At 37.6% G+C, this 20,022-nt stretch overlaps 1 protein-coding gene across 1 annotated transcript in view; it reads right to left on the bottom strand.

Annotated features, from left to right (window-relative positions):
- The window catches only part of FGF2 (fibroblast growth factor 2), a 74,991-nt gene that overhangs the window by 14,008 nt on the left and 40,961 nt on the right, over positions 1–20,022 (bottom strand). The window contains 1 exon segment of the mRNA XM_037831474.1: positions 2,497–2,600. Coding sequence (XP_037687402.1) covers positions 2,497–2,600 — 104 coding nt within the window.

The following is a 20,022-nucleotide window of genomic DNA, read 5'->3' as shown; positions in this document are numbered from 1 at the left end:
CTGCCTGACAGTAGCCAAACCTCTGCTATTGCAGAAGCCACAGTGATTTCACACTGAATGTTTTGTCATACCCTGAGGTGAAGGCATGGGGGTTGAAAACCCCTTTTCCTCTCTCTCATATCAAGGTCATCCAAAATTATCAGTCTTGGGAAATATTTAACAAGCTACCCTGATAGATTCCCAAAGTATACCTCTTGAATTGACAACAGATTGGTAGGAAAAAAAACAAGAAGAAAGTGGAAGAAGTCAAAGTCCCAAGTAGTCAATCCGAGGTCCTCTTTTAGAGTTATGTTTCTCACCTAGGAAACCCCATTCATTACCATGACTTTAACTCCCAGACCTTTCTGGTAGTTAAAGGTCAACAAAGACTTTTCCTCTAAGTTCCAGAACCATAAGTTTAACTACTTAGTGAACATTTTCACCTGAATTTCCCTAAAGCAACTCAAATAGGTCTAAATTTGAACTTATTTTTCCCTTTCTCATCTACCTTTTCAACAACATAAGAAACCTAGGAGCCATCTTTGACTATTCCCTCAACTTCACCCCTAACTCTAATCAATCACAAGTGCTAGCACTTTGCTCAGTCCTCTCTGCCCTACTGCTGTTGCCAGGTTCTCAACATCACTTGCTTAAACTATTATAATGTCCTTCCAACTAACTGGCTGGCAGTTTGGGTCACTTCAAATGCATTCTCCACACTGCTCCCAGAGTGATGATCTTTCTAAAATCCAAATGATCATTTCTCCTCTTAAAACTCTTCATGACTCTTCACTACTTATGTTGAGCAGGGTGTATAAAGCCCCTCGGTAGGCAGTCTACTTCCTTCTCCAGCCTCATCTTTCCTAAGCCACCCTGCCCTTCCTTTGTACTTTATGCTCCAGCAGTAGCAAATTACTCATAGTTTTTGAAAAACACCAAGTAGTTGTCGGCATCCATACCTTTACATGTGCTGTGTTCTAAAATTATCCACACCCCCATCTCCATGCCTTCTGTTCCCTGACTGCCTGATGAACTGCTTCCTCTACATCATCTAAAGTCCTATTTTTCGGGGTCATCACCTAGTTCTGGACAAATTTAATCACATCCTTCCCTATACAGATCTAGAATAATACATCAAAACCCTTACACATTATTACAAATACACATTTACACTTTTGCCTGCCCTGGATTGTACTCATTAAGGGCAGAGACCATTTCATATTCAGTTTTATAAAACATGCCTAGTAAAGTGCCTGGAACACTGTATGTTAAATAAGTACTGGCTAAAATAAACACAGATTCTAAAATTTATTCAACTATCAAAAAATTGAGAGTCACAACACAAATTGAGAGTCACAATTGAGAATTTTGCTATTTATCCTGCAAAGTTCACATAAATTGATATTAATTTAATAAATTGATATTAATCTAAGTATTTTCTTCACTCAGAAAAAAATTTTTCTTCACTCAGAAAAAATTTCAAAAACTATCTGTACAGGTCAGAACACAACTGATTTCTTAGTATTATTAGATCCCTTCTGTGAAAGTTACAGCAAGGTTATTGGTCTTATGGCTGTGGTTGGTATTTCTACTTTTACATACATGTCTTATCTATTCCCTTAGAGAAATGAGAGTGGAGTCTGTGTCTTTTACGTCTCTTTATTTCCCTGACACCATTCCCCACATACTATGTGCACTCAACAGACATGCAATCCTGATTCTGATAATAATGTTGATATTGACAGCGACCCTGGCTAGTGGAAAGAATTCTGGCCAGGAGCTAGAACCCCTGAGCTAGCTGTGCTAAAAATGTGAAAAAAGAGACATCTCTGTTCAGAACTTGCATAATTTAAATGAGAAATAGCTTGAGAAGGAAGTGATAATTCTGCATACCTATTACGTGTCAGAAACAAATTTTGGCATTTAATATATATTTTCTAATTTAATCCTCATAAAAACGCTATGAGATAGGCTCATTATTGTCTCTACTTTACAGGTAAGGTAACTGACTCAGAATAATTTATTCAAGAATGCACAGCTAATAAGTGGCAGAGCCAGTATTTGTACCCAGGTAATGAGCTCACATTCACAACTACTATCATGTTAAAAACAAAGAAGCAACTTACAAGTGACAATATTTTATAGGTTTATTCTTCTAATCTTCAAACATAATATAAAGACTTTTAAAAAGCAGGAGTTTAGTAGCTTTGCAGAGAACGAAGTAAAATGTAGTGGTTTAGAGCTCATGCTCTGGAATCAAGGTCTGCCTCAAGTCCAATCCAGTTTCCACCTCCAATTAGCTGAGTTTTCTTCATTACTTTATAGTCCCTCAGAGCTTCAGTTTCTGCATATGTGCAATAAAGAAATAATACTCTCTACTTCATAGGATGAATATGAAGATTAAGTGATATAATACATGTAAAGCCCTTAGTAAAGATTTAATAAATATCAATATTAGGAAATTAACAGCAGGAAAAGCTAATAGAAAAAAATTGCAAAAACAAAAGCATTACTTACAGAAGCCTGTAATCTTCCATCTTCCTTCATAGCAAGATATCGGTTTGCACACACACCTTTGATAGACACAACCCCTCTCTCTTCTGCTTGAAGTTGTAGTTTGACTGTAAGTAATTGGGGAAAGAAATTACCTTTGTAGCATCACAGAGAAAAGAGCAATCTCCACAATATTTATGCAGTATAAAAACAGTGGGGCGAAAGGGGGTACACAGGTAGATGTGCAGTAAACTGTTAAAGCAGATGTGGTACAGATCCACTAAAGTACACACTCTCCAATAACTGTCTTCTCACTCCTGTGTCAAAGTGAGCAGAGAAGAGCCAGAAGAAAGAACTCTTTCCTTTGATAGCATCGATGACCCCCTACCCTTTGGCCCTGTTAATGGTTTAAAAATTTTTTAAGTGAACATATTTTAAGAGTATAAAACTCCAAACCATTTACGATGAATTTCCATGCTATTGCCAAATTTTAAACATCTTTAAAAGTCATCTTTTTAACAATTCTTTACAAATAAAATATCCATTTAATTGCTCATTATTACCTTTTGGTTTTTATATCCTTGACTTCCTCCATATCTTATTTCTAGCCTTCTTTCAATACAATACCAATAAATTTCTTTCTTTAATGGAGGAATGTTGATGTATAGCTTTTTTTTTCCCATATTTTATTGACATTTTACCGTAAGTGTTTTGACATAATGCTCTCAAGATTTTTAGGGAACACTTTTACCATGCTTCTCAAATGCCCACAGTCACAGTTTCTCTGGCAAAATGTCAGAACAGTAAAACCCAAAGCTCAATCCTGCACTAACTCTACCTTTGCTAGTATCACAGGGCCTTAATTTACAAAGAGAACAAAACCAAGTCCCCAGAATTTAATGCCTAAATCTATTCCTTTCTCAAAGATTCATCTGTCTCACAAATCTCTAATGTATTTCTAAAACACATTGCCTGCCACACAATCTCCTCAAATGCAGTTATTTTCCACTTTATATCACAGATGCATTTCAGCCATGTTGGACATAAAATAATTCCTAGTTTTAGTTTCTACTGATTTCTATGATCAAATCATAAAAGCATTCCCAGGAGAAGATTCTCCAGTACAGCAAGTTGCAGGGGTTTCTTTGGGGTATTTGTTTGTTTGTTTGTTCTTTACATTTTTTAATCGTGAAATATAACATATTGTATAGCTTTTTAAATTGCAAATATCCACACAGAAGAAAAACAAATAATGTTTTTTTAAAAAAACAAATTTAAAAAATTTAAATTTGCTCATAATTTAATTTGCTTATACAGTGTGATGAGTGATTTTCAGAATGTAAGATCCTGGGAAGGATGACTTATCCTGTTTACACTACCCTATCAATATTAAGCAGAATGCAGGAGAACAAAAGATAAATGTTACCTGATTATGATGATAATGCCATATGGACAATTATCTAATTAATTCAAATAAAAATGGAGTTAAAACATTCCTGTTGGTGATTCACAGGCAGCTCTGCATTGTCCTGCCCCGAACAACATTCCCCTGAAGTGTATTTAGGTGTAAAAAACAGGTTCTGGGAGGGGGGAGTTGAAGAAATTATGGATTAAGCCAAGTTAACCCTTTATTGCCAAACTTTATTGCCAGAATTTTGCATGTGATAAGCAGCACCGTGAAACACCATAAAGGGCTATACACTATACAGTGTTTCTTAAATTTATTTGCTCTCATAAATATTTTTCATGGGGCATCCCCTGATCTAGGTCATTCTTGACAGCAATAGAAAAAAGGCAGTAAAAAGTAAAAAAAAATAGAAATTAGCTAATCTTATTTCAATAACATTAGAAATATAAAGGAAATTTCATTTTCCTGCTTATTTCCAGGTAGTTAGGGAAACCACAAAGTGAAACTATTCTACATGATTCTACAATGTTGGATATATGACATTACACATTTGTCAAAACCTAGAGTTGTATACACAAATAGTGAACCCTACTGTAAACTATTGACATCAGTTACTAATAATGTATCAGCATGGGTGCATCAATAGTACATACTAATGCAAGATGCTAATAACAGGAGAAATGATGTATGTGGGGGTGGTGGGAAGGGGATATGGGAAACTCTGTGTTTCCTGTGAAACTTTTCTGTAAACCTACAACAGCTCTAAAAATAAACATTAAAAAATTTTTTTATAAGATTCTGGAATTATTACTAACTTGTTAGATATCATAATGTCATAGTAATTATATTTTTTAAAGTTTTTCATATTAGGCAAAGCTACAAACAGGTAAAATGAGATATGATATCTGGGATTAACTTTAAAATACTTCACAAATAAAATGCATATATAAATAAATTTAAATTTTTTTTATAAAATGGAAGGGATAGGTAAAACAAGGTTGACCAATGTTAATAATTGTTGGTGGCATAGGGATTCATTATTTTTTTCTCACTAATCTTATGAATGTTTCAGAATTTCCTTTTTTTAACAAGTCAAAAGATTCTGGGATTTTATTGGACATATAATGGCTAGAATCCTTCTGTATATCAGTCATCCCTAGACTCCAGGGTGCACAACACCCACTAGGCCTGCAGTTACCAGGCACAATTCTTTAAGGAAACTTAGAAGATAATACAAAGCAAAATGAATGTAATCAAGAAATGAAATCTGAGTGAGAGGCAAAAAGTCTTTTTCACAGCATCACTGTGAATTAACTATAATTAACCAAATTTCTCCAGTAGAAAATAAGTTTTATTTTACCAGTATTACCAGATAACTTAATGATCATGAGCAAATCCTTCCATGCATCTCTAAGTGATCTAGACAATCTATATTAATTATCAATGCAACTATACCTCTTTTTTAAAAACCAGTTTTATTGAGATATAGTCACATACCATACAATCCATCCAAAGTGTAAAATCAGTGGCTTTTAGTAGAGTTGAAAATTCATCAACACATCAACTATAGAAAATTTTCATTAATCCAAAAAGGAAAACTCTGTAGGCCTTAGTAGTCAGCTCTCAATTCCTCCGTCCTTCACCACCCTACCTAACCACTAATCTAATTCTGTCTCAATAAATTTATTTACATTTATATTTATATTGTATATAAATGGAATCATGCTATATGTGGTACCTTGTGCCTGGTTTCTTTCACTTAGCATAATGTTATTTTTTAAATTGTTTTCTTTATTAATTACATGAATTGTAGGCTTACAGAAAAGTCATGTAAAAAATACAACATTCCCATATACCTCCCCTATTGCTGACACTGCATTAATGTGGTACCTTTGTTACAACTGATGAAAGAATATTAAAGTATTACTAACTATAGGCCATAGTTTATATCAGAAACCTCCATGGTTTCTGATGGGAAACTGGCACTTAATATTATTGCAGATCCCTTGAATGTGATGTATCATTTTCCTCTTCCTGCTTTCAGGATTCTTTCTTTATCTTTGGCATTTAACATTCTGATTAGTATGTGTCTCAGAGTAGGTTTATCAGAATTTACTGTGTGGAGTACATTGCACTTCTTGGACATGTATATTTATGTCTTTCATAAGAGTTGGGAAATTTTCATCCATTATTTCCTCAAATATTCTTTCTGCTTCTTTTCCCTTCTTTTCTCTTTCTGGGACACACATGATGTATATGTTTGTATGCTTCATGCAGTCTTCAATTCCCTGAGACCCTGCTCATTTTTTTCCCATTCTCTTCTCTAACTGTTCTGTCTGTAAGATTTCAATTGTTCTGTCTTCTAGTTTGCCGATTCTTTATTCTGTCTATTCAAATCTGCTCTTTTATGCCTCTACACAAGTGTGTTTCTCATCTCTTTGTTCCAGTTTGCTAAACTGCCATTATGCAAAATACCAGAAATGGATTGAATTTTATCAAGGGGATTTATTAGGTTACAAATTTACAGTTCTAAGGCCATAAAAGTGTCCAAACCAACGCATCAACAAGAGGATATCTTCAGTGAAGAAAGGCAATGGCATCCAGAACACCTCTGTCAGCTGGGAAGGCAAGTGGCTGGTGTCTGCTGGTCCTCTGCTCTCAGGTTGCATTTCAAAATGGCTTTCTCCAAAATGTCTCTGGGCTTGTCTTTCTTAGCTTCTCTCAGCTCTCTATTTGGTTCTCCTGGGGCGCTTCTCTCTAAGCATCTGGGAGTCCTCTCTTAGCTTCTCTGGGGCAAACTTTGAGCTTCATCTCTTAGCTTGGTATCTTTAAATCTCTTTCTTTCTGCATTTCCAAGCATCTGGGTCTATGTCAGCTCTTAGCTTCTCCCGGGGGCAAACTCGGGATTATATATCTTAGCTTCTCTCCAAATGTCTCTCTCAGCTTCTCTGAGCTCCTTCTCTCCATGAGCTTTCTTAAATGACTCCAGTAAACTAATCAAAAACCAACTAAATGGGTGGGTTCACACCTCCATGGAAATAAAGGTCTCACCCACAGTTGGGTGGGTCACATCTCCATGGAAACAAACTAATCAAAAGGTCTCACCCCACAAGACTGGATTAAGAGATCATGGCTCTTCTTCTGGGGTTCATAACAGCTTCAAACCAGCACACTCATCTATTGTACTTTTCATCCCCTGAAGTTCTGTTATGTTTCTTTTATACTTTCAAATTATTCTTTATGGTCACCAGTGTCTTCTTAATATCCTTTATCTCTTTAGCCATACTAAGAAACAGGAAGATATGGCCCAATCAAAAGAACATATTAAAACTTTGGATGTGACAAAATATTTGAAACAACTAATCAACAATGTTCAAACAAATATCCTAAATCAATTCAAGGAGCTAAAGGAAAATATGTTTCTTACTATGGTTTGTAATTTTTTGTTTATATCTAGGTATTTGATTATTTTGATGAGCTTACTCCAAAGGTTAGTTTCTCTCTATTGCCTAGAGTTTTTTTATTGATGGTTTAAAGGCACTTCTTTGATACTTGGTTGAACTTACTCAACACCTTTATAACTGCCCGTGTTTTATTGATCAGACTTTTCCAGGTCTTCTTTATCTGATTCTTGCCCTGGATATGCAGTGAAATTTTTAAGTTTGCACTATTTGCGCAATTGTTTCACCCCCAGGAGAAGGCTTCCCTTCCTCTGTTCCTTCTCCAGGAATCTTGATCTGTTCTGTTTTCCTCTACAGTTTTTCCTCTTTCATTGCCTCTAGCTGCTTTTGCCTGGAGGGCAAATTCTGGGAGGCGGTCACCCCAAAGAGGACTTTCCCAAGTCAGTACTTCCCAGCCAAAACAGGGCCAGGGACCCATGAAGGGGGCACAGACCAGCTCCAAAGAGCACTGAGGAGAGAGTTTGAAACAATGGCCACCACCATCCCTGTCCAGGGAAAGCTGAAACAGCAGCTCTGCGTAGGGACCCACTGATCCAAATTCATTGATCAAAAGCCATGATCAGTGCTCAGCTACATCCCTCCATCCCCATTCTTGAGGAAGAGGACTTCCATGTCCCTTTCTGTCAGGGACCAAACCTGGATGCAGCCTGCCTTGAAAGTGCAGGATTGGCACTGGCAGCCACCATGGAGCAATCCACTCACTGTACTTTACTGCAGTTTCTTAGCCTCTTCATCCCATTCTTCCCTGCATGCTGTACAGTGTTCTCCTGGCTTCTGGAGCCCCAGAACAGATATTTTAGACATTTCCTGCCTGTCCACTAGCTGTTTTGGGGGAGGAGTGAGTCCTGGACGTCTCTATTCCATTACCTTCCCAGAAGTTCCCCTGTATCTCTTTTCAAATCACTGGTTAGATAAGCACTCATGAGGCAAGGCTGCATACTCAATCACTATACTTTCTTCCTGCATCATATCAATAGACTATTCCAGCTCTAATCCACCATCTCTTAAATAAGTATTAGTGGTCATAAGGGAGATTAAGGGTATCAATATGTGGCCGGACCAGTGCCAGTGAATCAGTTCCCTAAATAAATATCATCATTCATTTATTCACTGAACTGTACAGGTTTATCAGGTATTCCACACTAGGATGCTTGAGAAGAGTTTCCATTTGATAGGATTTAAAAATAAATTTTAAAAATAACCAGAGCCCCACAACAAGATCTATAAGCCACAAAATACATATTTTAAAAAACACACAAAAGCATCAGAGAGCTGAGACACAATGAAACCTAAATGAACTAAATTCCAGATACAGACAATCCCATCCCCAAAAGAGATGCACAGCTTCTTTCATCTCTGACATGAGGAGGAATAAACTTTCAAATAAAAGGGATGTGCTGGTTTGGAGTTGTTATATACCCCACAAAAGGCCATGTTCTTTTAATCCATCTCTGTGGGGGCAGACCTATATTGGGTAGGATTTTTGGTTCAACTGAGATGTGACCCAGCTCATTCAGGGTGGGTCTTAATCCTTCACTGGAGTCCTCGATGACAGGATAAAAGCAGGAGCACTGAGAAAGAAATGCCCAGAGATATTTGGGGACAGACTTTGAAACCAGAGAAGGACCAGCAGATGTCATCATATGCCTTCCCATGTGACAGAAGAACCACAGAGGCCAGCAGCCTTTCCTCAGAGAAGGTGTCTTCCTCATGATGCCTTAATTTGGGCATTTTCATCGCCTTAGAACTGTACATTTGTAACCTAATAAAACCCCATCGAAGAAGCCAACCCATTTCTGGTATATTGCATTTTGGCAGCTTTAGCAAACCAAAACAAGAGTATACAGAAAAACCACTTGTGCCGGTTTGAATGTATTGTGTCCCCCAAATGCCATTATCTTTGTGGTCTTGTGGGACAGACGTTTTGGTGCTGGTTAGATTTGCTTGGAATGTGCCCCACCCAGCTGTGGGTGGTGACTTTGGTGGGATACTCCCATGGAGGTGTGACCCCACACATTCAGGGTGGGCCTTGATCAGTGGAGCCATATAAAACATGCTGACTCAAAGAGACTGAACGGAGTGCAGCTGTGAGTGACGTTTTGAAGAGGAGCAAGCTTGCTAGAGAGGAATGTCCTGGGAGAAAGCCATTTTGAAACCAGAACTTTGGAGCAGACGCCAGCCATGTGCCTTCCCAGCTAACAGAGGTTTTCCGGACACCATTGGCCATCCTCCAGTGAAGGTACCTGATTGCTGATGTGTTACTTTGGATGCTTTATGGCCTTAAGACTGTAACTGTATAGCCAAATAAACCCCCTTTTTATAAAAGCCAATCCATCTCTGGTGTTTTGCATTCCGCAGCATTAGCAAACTAGAACAGATTTTGGTACCAGAGGAGTGGGGTGCTTTTGCTGCTGAGTTTGCAAATACCAAACATGTTGGAACGGCTTTTTAAATGGATAAGGGGAAGTTTCTGGAAGAATTGTGAGGAGCTTGATAGAAAAGGCCAAAACTGCTTTAAAGAGATTGTTTATGGAAATATGGAGTCTAAAGATACTTCTGATGAGGACTTGAGCAGAAATGATGAATGTGTTGTTGCAAACTGGAAGAAAGGCGATCCTTGTTTTAAAGTGGCACAGAATTTGGCAAAATTGAGTCCTGGTGTCAGATGGAAGGAAGAATTTAAAAGTGACAACCTGGAATACTTAGCTGAGGAGATCTCCAGACTACCTGTGGAGGATATACCCTGGCTTCTCCTTGCAGCTTATAGTAAAATTAGAGCAGAAAGAGATGAACTTAGAACTGAACTCTTGGGTTCAAAGAAACCAGAAGCTGATGGCTTGGAAAATTATGAGCTTCCGGGAGGTAGAATCCCAGAAGCTACAGCCCAACATGAGGATGTAACCAAACATGGAACCCAGCCACCATTTCAGTACAAGCCAAGATTGGAGATGGAATTATCCAGAAAGGATTTGTGGAATGTCCTATTGTCTAATGGGTTTGATCCCTGTGTGCTTCATGCAAAGCCAACAGAATTTTTGCGAGATCTTAATACACAGAGCCATTTCCGGTCTGGACTGGAGGAGACAGACAAGGAACAAATTGAAGGAAAAATTTCTTCAGAGACAGAGCCATGGAGGTTGAGGTCTGGAGTCAGGAGGTCTCGGGCTGGGAGAGCGCAGGAGCCCACATCCATGGAAAGGGTGAGTTTGCCCTGGAGGTTGAGGGCGGGCTTTCCGCCTCGATGCTCTGGAAGAGTTTTGCCACCTCAGGTCCCAAAGAGGTTGGAGCACATTCCCAGGGAACTGGGGAGAGCCTGGCTGCCACCCCACTGTTCTGAAGGGGTTGAGCATATGCCCCGGAGATGGAAGGGAATCCGGGAGCTGCCCCGATGTTTGAGGAGGGTGGGGCCGAGAAGGCGGTCTCCCCAATATGTGGGCATGTTGGAGCACTCACCTAAGCGTTTGGAGAGGAAAGGGCTGCTGAAAAGGCCCTTAGGAAGGGTTAGGCTCCCGCTCTCTCAAGCCCCAAGGATGCAACGTTGTTCTGTAAATGACTCTCAGACTTTGACATCTAATGGAGTTTGTCCTGCAGGTTTTAAGAACTGTTTTGGTCCGGTTAACCCTGTTTTCCTTAGTGTTTCTCCTTATGGCAATGGGAATGTTTATCCTATGAATGTCCCTCGTTTGTATATTGGAAGCATATAACTTGTTCTAAGTCCACAGATCCAAAGCTAAAAGAAAGGTATGCCTTAGGACTGACCATGCCTGTATTTGATTTTGATGGGATTTTGTACTTAACTTTTGTTACTGAAATGGTTTAAGTTTTTGTGATATTGTGATGAAATGAATGTATTTTGTATTTGGAAAGATAATGTCATTTTGGGTTCCAGGGGGTGGAATGTGCCGGTTTGAATGTATTGTGTCCCCCAAATGCCATTATCTTTGTGGTCTTGTGGGACAGACGTTTTGGTGCTGGTTAGATTTGCTTGGAATGTGCCCCACCCAGCTGTGGGTGGTGACTTTGGTGGGATACTCCCATGGAGGTGTGACCCCACACATTCAGGGTGGGCCTTGATCAGTGGAGCCATATAAAACATGCTGACTCAAAGAGACTGAACGGAGTGCAGCTGTGAGTGACGTTTTGAAGAGGAGCAAGCTTGCTAGAGAGGAATGTCCTGGGAGAAAGCCATTTTGAAACCAGAACTTTGGAGCAGACGCCAGCCATGTGCCTTCCCAGCTAACAGAGGTTTTCCGGACACCATTGGCCATCCTCCAGTGAAGGTACCTGATTGCTGATGTGTTACTTTGGATACTTTATGGCCTTAAGACTGGAACTGTATAGCCAAATAAACCCCCTTTTTATAAAAGCCAATCCATCTCTGGTGTTTTGCATTCCGCAGCATTAGCAAACTAGAACACCACTGAACTTTCAACAAACTTTCAACAGCTGCTGATGTGAGGAATTAAAATTCTGATAAGCCTCAATCAAAGAGCAATTCCACTTGCCAATTCTTCCCTACAAGGCTTACACTGGATGCACAGCTGTAGCACACCAAAAATTAGGGACAAAGCAAGAGGCTGAGAGAGATCCTCCTGAATTACCTTGGGCTTTTGCTGAGTGCAAAGTGGTGGTTCTCTAAAGGCTGTGAGCAGGACAAAGAGCTTGGAGAGACCACCCTGAGAAGCATGGAAACTTCACCAAATACAAGCCAAAACTCATCACAGTCAGGCAGCAGCAGAATGAAGAAATCTTCCAAGGCACAGAAAGACAGGGATAGAGTTTGAGAGTAGACTTAGCTCTCCACAAAAACAAAAACTTTGCAGCTTGGCTTTAAGGCAGAGAGATCTTCCACAGCTCAGAAAGACAATGGCTGGGATATAAAGAGATCTCAGTAGTCTGATGGTGGTGCAGATACCAAGCCCTGCTGAAGGGCAAGTCCTGATCTCACTCTCAAAACCTGTGAATCCAGCGGTGAACTAACTAAAGCTGTAAAATAGCTTAGACCTAGGTCATATACAGATTAGATAAAAACTCAAAGTCCCCAAACACCAACCTGATGACCTATCAGAGGAAAGAAGTGATAGTTTCTGGGTATAAATACTATCTACTTCAGACTCTACCAATCTTTTACATACAGCGTCACCATACAATCAAATACTGTAAGAGAGGTAAAGAAGTAGAATGTATCCCAAAATCAAGAGAATAAACAATTAATAGGAACAGACCCACAGGTAATCCTGATGTTGAATTTAACAAAGGATATTTAACACAGAGAAAAATTAGTAAAATATAATTCCAAAGAGTTAATTATTTGGTGGTGATAAGAAGGTGATATTTTACTTCTGTATACTTTTTGATATTTTCATATTTTTCTGCAATGAGCCTATTACTTTTACAATAAGATAACAATGTTAGCATTGTTCCAATTTTAAAATAATCTAGAATACCAAGTGTGTGCCATATTAAACATGACCATGAAAATAAGCATATCCATAAGTTCAAAAAGGGAGAATTTCTAAATTAAAAGGGACTTCAGAGACCTATCAACCAAATGCAATGGGTGGGGCCTATTTGAATACTGATTAGAACAAACCAACCGCAAATATATAAATATATATGTATATTTTTAGTTTTAATGCTTACTGGATATTTTATATTTCTAAAGGAATTTTTAGTTTTTTTTAGGTATGAAAATGAAACCTTGATTGTATTTTTTAAAAGTCCATGTGTTTTAGGGATACATACAAATCATTTATGTATCTAATATGTATTAATAAATGCATATCATTTATCTAACAATTTATGAAATGATATGATGAAATTATATAATATGCAGGCTATACTTCAAAACAATCCTGTGCAAGGGGAAGGGAAAAAGACAGTTTGTGGGAGTAGAGATAAAACAAGATTGGCTGATGTTCATATGTTGAAGATACATGGTTGGTGCATGGAAGGATCATAATACCGGTCTACCTATTTTTATATTGTGGTGGTTTAAAGCTGTAACCCCAGAAAAAAGTGTTCTTTAATCTAATCCATAATTGTGAATATGAACCCATTGTAAGTAGGACCTTCTGATGAGGTTACTTCAGTTAAAATGTGGCCCAACCCAATCAGGATGCCATTTAATCCTATTTCTGGAGTCCTTTATAAGAGGAATGAAATTCAGACATAGAGAAAAAAGCCACAGGAAGCAAGAAGCTGAAATCAATGAAACCCGCAAAAGAATGGAAAGGCCAGGAGAGGCTGCCATGCGCATTGCCACGTGACAAGACAAGGATGAAGAATCACCAGCAGCCAGCCCCAGAATGTCAGTCTTCAGGAAGAAAGCATCACCTTGACAATGGCTTGATTTGGACTTCCTTTAGCCACAAAACTGTAAGCAAATAAATTCCAGTTGTTTACCCAACCCATATTATAGAATTTGCTTAAGCATCCTAGGAAACTGAAACATATGTATTTGAATTTTTTCCAAATAAAAGGTTGTTTTAGTTATAAAAGAAAAAATTAAGCAAAGGTCATTCATTGGTTAGAGTTAAATCTGGATAACAATGAAGACAAGTTAAAGAATGGGAGAAAATATTTGGAAATCATATATTTGATAAGGGTTTAATATCCAAAATATATAAAGGACTCTTAAAACTCAAAAACAAAAAAGACAAACAACCCAATTAAAAAATGGGCAAAAGACTTTAATAGACAGGTCTCTAAATAAGATGTACTAATGGCCAATAAGCACATAAAAATATGCTCAACATCATTAGCCATTAGGGAAATGCAAGTCAAAACCACGATGAGATAACATTTCACATCCACTAGCATGGCTATTATTAAATACTGGAAAATAACAAGTAGTGGTGAGGATGCAGGGAAACAGGAACCCTCATACATTGTTGGTGGGAATGTAACATGGTGCAGATGCTATTGAAAACAGTTTGGTGTTTTTCATAGAATTACTATATGACCCAGCAATTCCACTTCTAGGTATACACCCAAAAGAATTGAAAACAGGAACTGAAACAGATATTTGTATACCAATGTATACAATAATAACAGCATTATTCACAATAGCCAAAATGTGGAAACAAACCTTCCATTGTCCATCAACAGAAGAATGGATAAACAAAACATGGCATATATATACAATGAAATATTATTCAGCATAAAAAGGAATAATGTTCTGATACACACTACAACATGGATGAACCTTGAAGACATCAGGTTGAGTGAAAAAACCCAGGCACAAAAGAACAAATATTCTATGATTTCACTTATATGAACTACCCACAAAAAGCAAATTCATAGAGACAGGAAGTGGATTATACATATCAGGTGCTGGAGTAGGGGCAGGAATGAGGAGTTATCACTCAATGGGTACAGAATTTCTGTTTGGGGTGGAGGAAAAAGTTTAGGTAATAGATGGTGGCAATGGTAACATTAATGAATGTGATTAATAACAGAATGATCATATAATCATAGTTAAAACGGGAAACAACAAAAGATATTTTTGTTTTTGTTTTTTAGTTTGGATGGCAATATATTGATGGGATGAAGTGGCATAAAAACTGTCAAAGTTGCAGACAGAATCTTTCAGATATTGATGATTCTTTACACTGTGAAAGCTTAAATCCTCAAGGTCCTAGACAGTACCAACCACTGAAATGAAAGCTGGCTACATTCAAGACAGCCTGTTAGCTGTCACTGTTCCACACTGGACTGGCTTCATGGGGAGGAAAGGTAAAACAAAGTCCTCAAACTTGAGATTTGTAAGACACTTAATAAGTAAAGCCACTGGATCTTATGATATAGCAAAGGCATAAGCCAAGCACATATTTCATTTGCTTGGCAGGGAGGGGAGAACTTCTAAAAGGAGTAGTCTTAAATATTAAGCACTTCAACACAGAGAATTGGCAGAATTTTCACATAATGTATACAGAGTAAAACTTTCCACACTTTTTAGTAAATGAAACAATATAATAAACAGGCAAACTAGTAAAAATCTGTTCTGAAAAATGGAGGATGACTTAATCAACTCATCTGAACCACAGAAAATGTCCATTCCCTTCTGTGCCTAACAAAGGGAGCTGTTATCCTTAGCCCAGTTTCTGGAAATAGTAAAACACTAGTTTATACTTTTGTATTTAGATAAATGTTAAAGCCTGGTTTTCACATTGTACAAAACCCTACATTAATATTTTAATCCAGTTTTTCATTTATACACTTGGAAAGTTTCCACTGTAGTTATCAAAAAGCAGAAAAGATAGCAAGATATTGTCTCCATGATAATATGAAGCTTGCCCCCTAAAAAGCACTAAATAAATGACTGTAAAATGAAACATTCATTTGCAACACTAATCCATGCAACAATATAACTTACAAGATTTACTAAATGCCTATTATGGGGCACACACTGAACTAGTTTCTGGAATTACAATTTACTCTAGAAAACTTTCCATGGTCATTCCCTCCTATCCTCCCACCTCCGTTTAAAAAAGGAACCCTCTTTTCTATATTCTATATGATCTTTATTCCTCCCCTCAGAGCAATTTTATACCAAATTATTATTGTTTGTTTACCTGTCTATCCCCCTCACATGACCGTGAGCTGCTTAAGGACAGGAACTGTGCCTTATCTACTTCCCTAGGATTAACATGGTGGCAGGCATGCAGAAGTATCTGGTGAATGGTTTTTGGATGGAAGTGTCTCATCAGGAGACACACAGGTAAAAAATAACTTCAGCCCTGTGACAAGTGCCATCCTAGAGTTTTATATAGGTGCTATGAGAATACAGAAAAGGATACGTCCTCTTATTAGACAGGAGATAGGAGATATTTCAAAGACAGATGAGACTTGAGCTAAATTCTGAAGGATATTTAATGTGTTAATCATATTAATAAGGCATGGAGTAGGGAGAAACAAGGGGAAATGACATTCCAGGCCTGAGTATGAAACAGCCGCATTTGTTCTAAATGGCCAAGTCCAATCAGTTCAAACAACCCAATTTTTCAACAAATAAATTACAAGAAGGAAAAAAGGATAGAAGGAGAACATGATGAATTAAAAGAGGCTTAGAACTCATATTTCTTAGAAGGAAAACTAGAGTATTTAGGGATGCCCATTGGAGTGCTGAAACTAGTAAGGAAAGCTAAACAGGGATTGAAATGATCATCAGAGCACTTTTATTGGGCAGGCAAGGGGATGCAGTTGGGATAGGGGACATGGAGATTCTTCTGTGGTGGCTGGCAAAGTTCTGTCTTCTGACCTGGTATCAATCTAGGAGTAATTCATTAAGGTACACATTTGTTTTTATCTATTATAGTTCTATCTATGTTATATTTTACATTTTAAAAGCTTTAAAAACAAAGACTACATTAAAAGATCTTTCTAAATTGGACCTTTGACACTGATATAACCCAGGTCATTTCAGCAAACTAGAGGCTACCCACTAGGTTTAGAGATTTTGGAAGCACGGAGGTCAGCAATTTTGACAAAACATAGACTTCTGAGGGCTTTCTAATGTTGATACTAAATTCAGTGAGAGATGAGCTTGGCAAAATAAATAGTGTGTCATTCAACCTTAAAACTCAACATTTTTTTTTTCTTTTATAGCATACAAGCAAAACTGCAAGTATAAAATTGAAGATTCTTATCATTAGGCAAGGTCTTAGTGGTCGCTTAATCTAATCATTATACTCTCACATCTTAAATCATACCTACAAAATCCACAGCAAGGAATTGTCCGACTTTTACTTGAAAATCTTTAGCAGAGGGGTATTTGACACTGTTTGTCTAAAATGATTTAGAAAGGTAAGAAAGGAACAGAAACTCTGATCATCATAAGTAAAGCACTCAGATGTCTAGCACTCAACATACAAGTCAAACAATGTGACCACAAAGACAAATTCTTATTTCAATGTCATCACCATTAAGCAAAATAATTTGGAGCTCGTTTTTTGGAATTTTATCCAGATTCTGCATCATTTTCTTTTGAATATGCTCAAGGATGATAAATCTTAGAATCATAAAATACCAAATTATTAGTTGTAAAGGACTTCAGAGATCTAGCCTAGCCCTTCATTTGTAAACAAGGAAGCAGACATTTAGGAGTTTATCCCTTGTGAAAGAATAAAGTTTTTGGAAACCATCAAAATTGTGAATATGTTTATCATTCATTCGATAAACATTTACCAGTAACAGCCATGTGCCAGGCACTGTGATCAGCAACAGGAGGTACAAAGAAAAATAAAGCATCAGTCTTTGACCTCAAAGACCATACAGTATTGTTGAGGGAAAAGGGGGATATACAGAAAAATAACTAAACAACCTCAATACAGAAATTGCCATGAGAGAAACAGACACAAGCTACCTTGGGAACACACAGTGGGTGTACCTAAATCAGACTGGGAAATTAGAGGTTTCCTGGAAGCAGTGACAATTGAATAGAGACCTAAAAATTAACATGAGTTAACCAGGAAAAGAGAGAACAGCAGCAAACAGAGAGCATCATAAATAACATCCAAAGGAGAGGTGGAGGAGAAAAAGCATGGCACATTCAAAGAACTTCAGGTGGTGTGGTACAGCTGGCACACAGAGTGTATGTGAATGTGTGTGCCACGGAAGAGGGTGTGGTGGGACTAGAGGAGGCTGGAGAGACTGGGAGGCTCTGAATAATATGTTACGGAGTTTGGCAGTGTGAAAAGATGATTTGAGGGATGAAAGAATGGGAGTTTTCAATGAAACAGTGCAAATGGAGAGAAGTTAATGAATATGCAAGACATGAAGGAAACAACAGTTTTGGATATGAGGGAATAAAGACAGGAAGTAAGAAAGAGGAAGGGAGGAAGAGAGGTGGGGAGAGAGGGAAGTGGGAAAAGGAGGAGGAAAAGAAGAAAGGAAGAGAGGAAAGGAGGGACAGAGGGGGTCCAATAAGCCCCAGGTTTTTCTCTGTCTTGGATAACTGGGTGATTGTTGAGATGGGAAATACAAGAGGAGAGAGAGGTTGCAGAGAGAAGACTGTGAGATGTTCCATTTACAACCTATTGAAATTAGGACACCCGTAGAAAATCCAAACAGAGATATCCAGAAGATAGTCAGTTATATGAATCTGGAGGTCAAAAGAGAAATCTGTGCTAGAAGTAAAGATTTGGAAATCTTAGCAAATACTGCCCACCTTGGGAGCAAGCACTAGCTGCACCTAACCCAGACTGGGAGATAAAGTGGGTGAGATCTTCCAGAAGAGTGTGTGGCAGGCAAGAATTAAAGGGCAAAGGACAGAATCTTGAGTAATCCCAACATTTATGAAGGAAAAGAACAAAATAGAGCCTGCCAAAGAGTGCTCAACTAAGCCAGTAGAGTAAGATATTTATATACACATCTAACACACCACACACACACACACACACACACACACACACACACACACACACACATTTGGAAACTAAGGGGAAAAAAACTGTTTTTTACATTAAAAATCAAGAGCAGTGCAACATAATATCCTGGATTGAATTCTGGAACAGAAAAATGACATTTGTGGAAAAAGTGATAAAATCTAAATAAAGCCTGTAGTTTAGTTAACAGTATTGGACCAATATCAATTGCTTAGTTTAATAAAGTTATCATGGTTATGTAAGAAGTTAACCTTAAGGAAAGCTGGGTGAACTTTATAAACCAAGTCTCTAAACAAATCTTTATAACTCTTCTGTAATTCTAAAATTATCCCAAAATAAAAATATTTCAAGAGATGAAGAGAAAATACAAATAAATTATCGGAAATAATTGAGCAAGTCTGCTTGATTTAAGATACAAAAAAATCACTTGAATTTCTGTATACCTGCAACTATTAGACCACATAATTATTTTTTTTAATTATACCATTTAAAATAAAAGGTACCTCAGATTTTTATGTGGAAAAGTATACAATTTATTGAAAGTCATTTAAGATTAGACTTAAAGAAAAGGGGAACTATGCATGTTTACAGATGGGAAGGCTAGAGGTTGTTAAGTTACTTCTCTCCTAAAATAATCTATAAATTTAATGCAATCCGAGAGCATGATCAGAGGTTAAGAAAACAAAACAACAAAACAAAAAAGAAGCAAACAACAACAACAACAAAAAAAAAAAAAAAAAAAAAAACAGGAGCTAGAAGCCAAGTGCAAATAGCATCTCAAGCAGGACATTCAGGAAGGTCCTCAGTGTCATGGTACAAAAGAAGTTGGGTACCATAAGACTAATAGGTATTCAGTGGATTTAACTACAGTAAGAATTTTGTAACTGTGGATGCAAACTCTTGCAAGAAGTTTTGTAAAATCAACCACAAAAGTTACACTGGAGACTCAGAAAAATTAACAGGGTGCAAAGTCCATGGACTTTGGAATCAGACAGAACTGGACTCAAATTCAGACCTCGCCTCTTACTGATCTTACCTGCTCATCTGCAAAACAGAAAATAATTATTAGATCTTTATATATTAAAAAGTTTTATAACATAAGCATTCAAATACATTGGCCTCCTATCCATACTGCCTTCTTTTCTATAGATTTGTTTTGAGGTTTATGGAACTATGGATTTGTTAGGAGACCCTGTATTTGATCAGGAAAAGGAGAATATATAGGAGGGGATAAGTATGACGTACAAAACGTGCATGGGGCATCTTTTAAAAACATGGAATTTATGCACTATAT

This window comes from Choloepus didactylus, chromosome 3 (genome assembly GCF_015220235.1).
Source record: "Choloepus didactylus isolate mChoDid1 chromosome 3, mChoDid1.pri, whole genome shotgun sequence".
Classification (NCBI taxonomy): Eukaryota; Metazoa; Chordata; class Mammalia; order Pilosa; family Megalonychidae; genus Choloepus; species Choloepus didactylus.
Note: the sequence above shows the minus strand (reverse complement) of the source record. Positions and strands in the feature narration are given on the sequence as shown.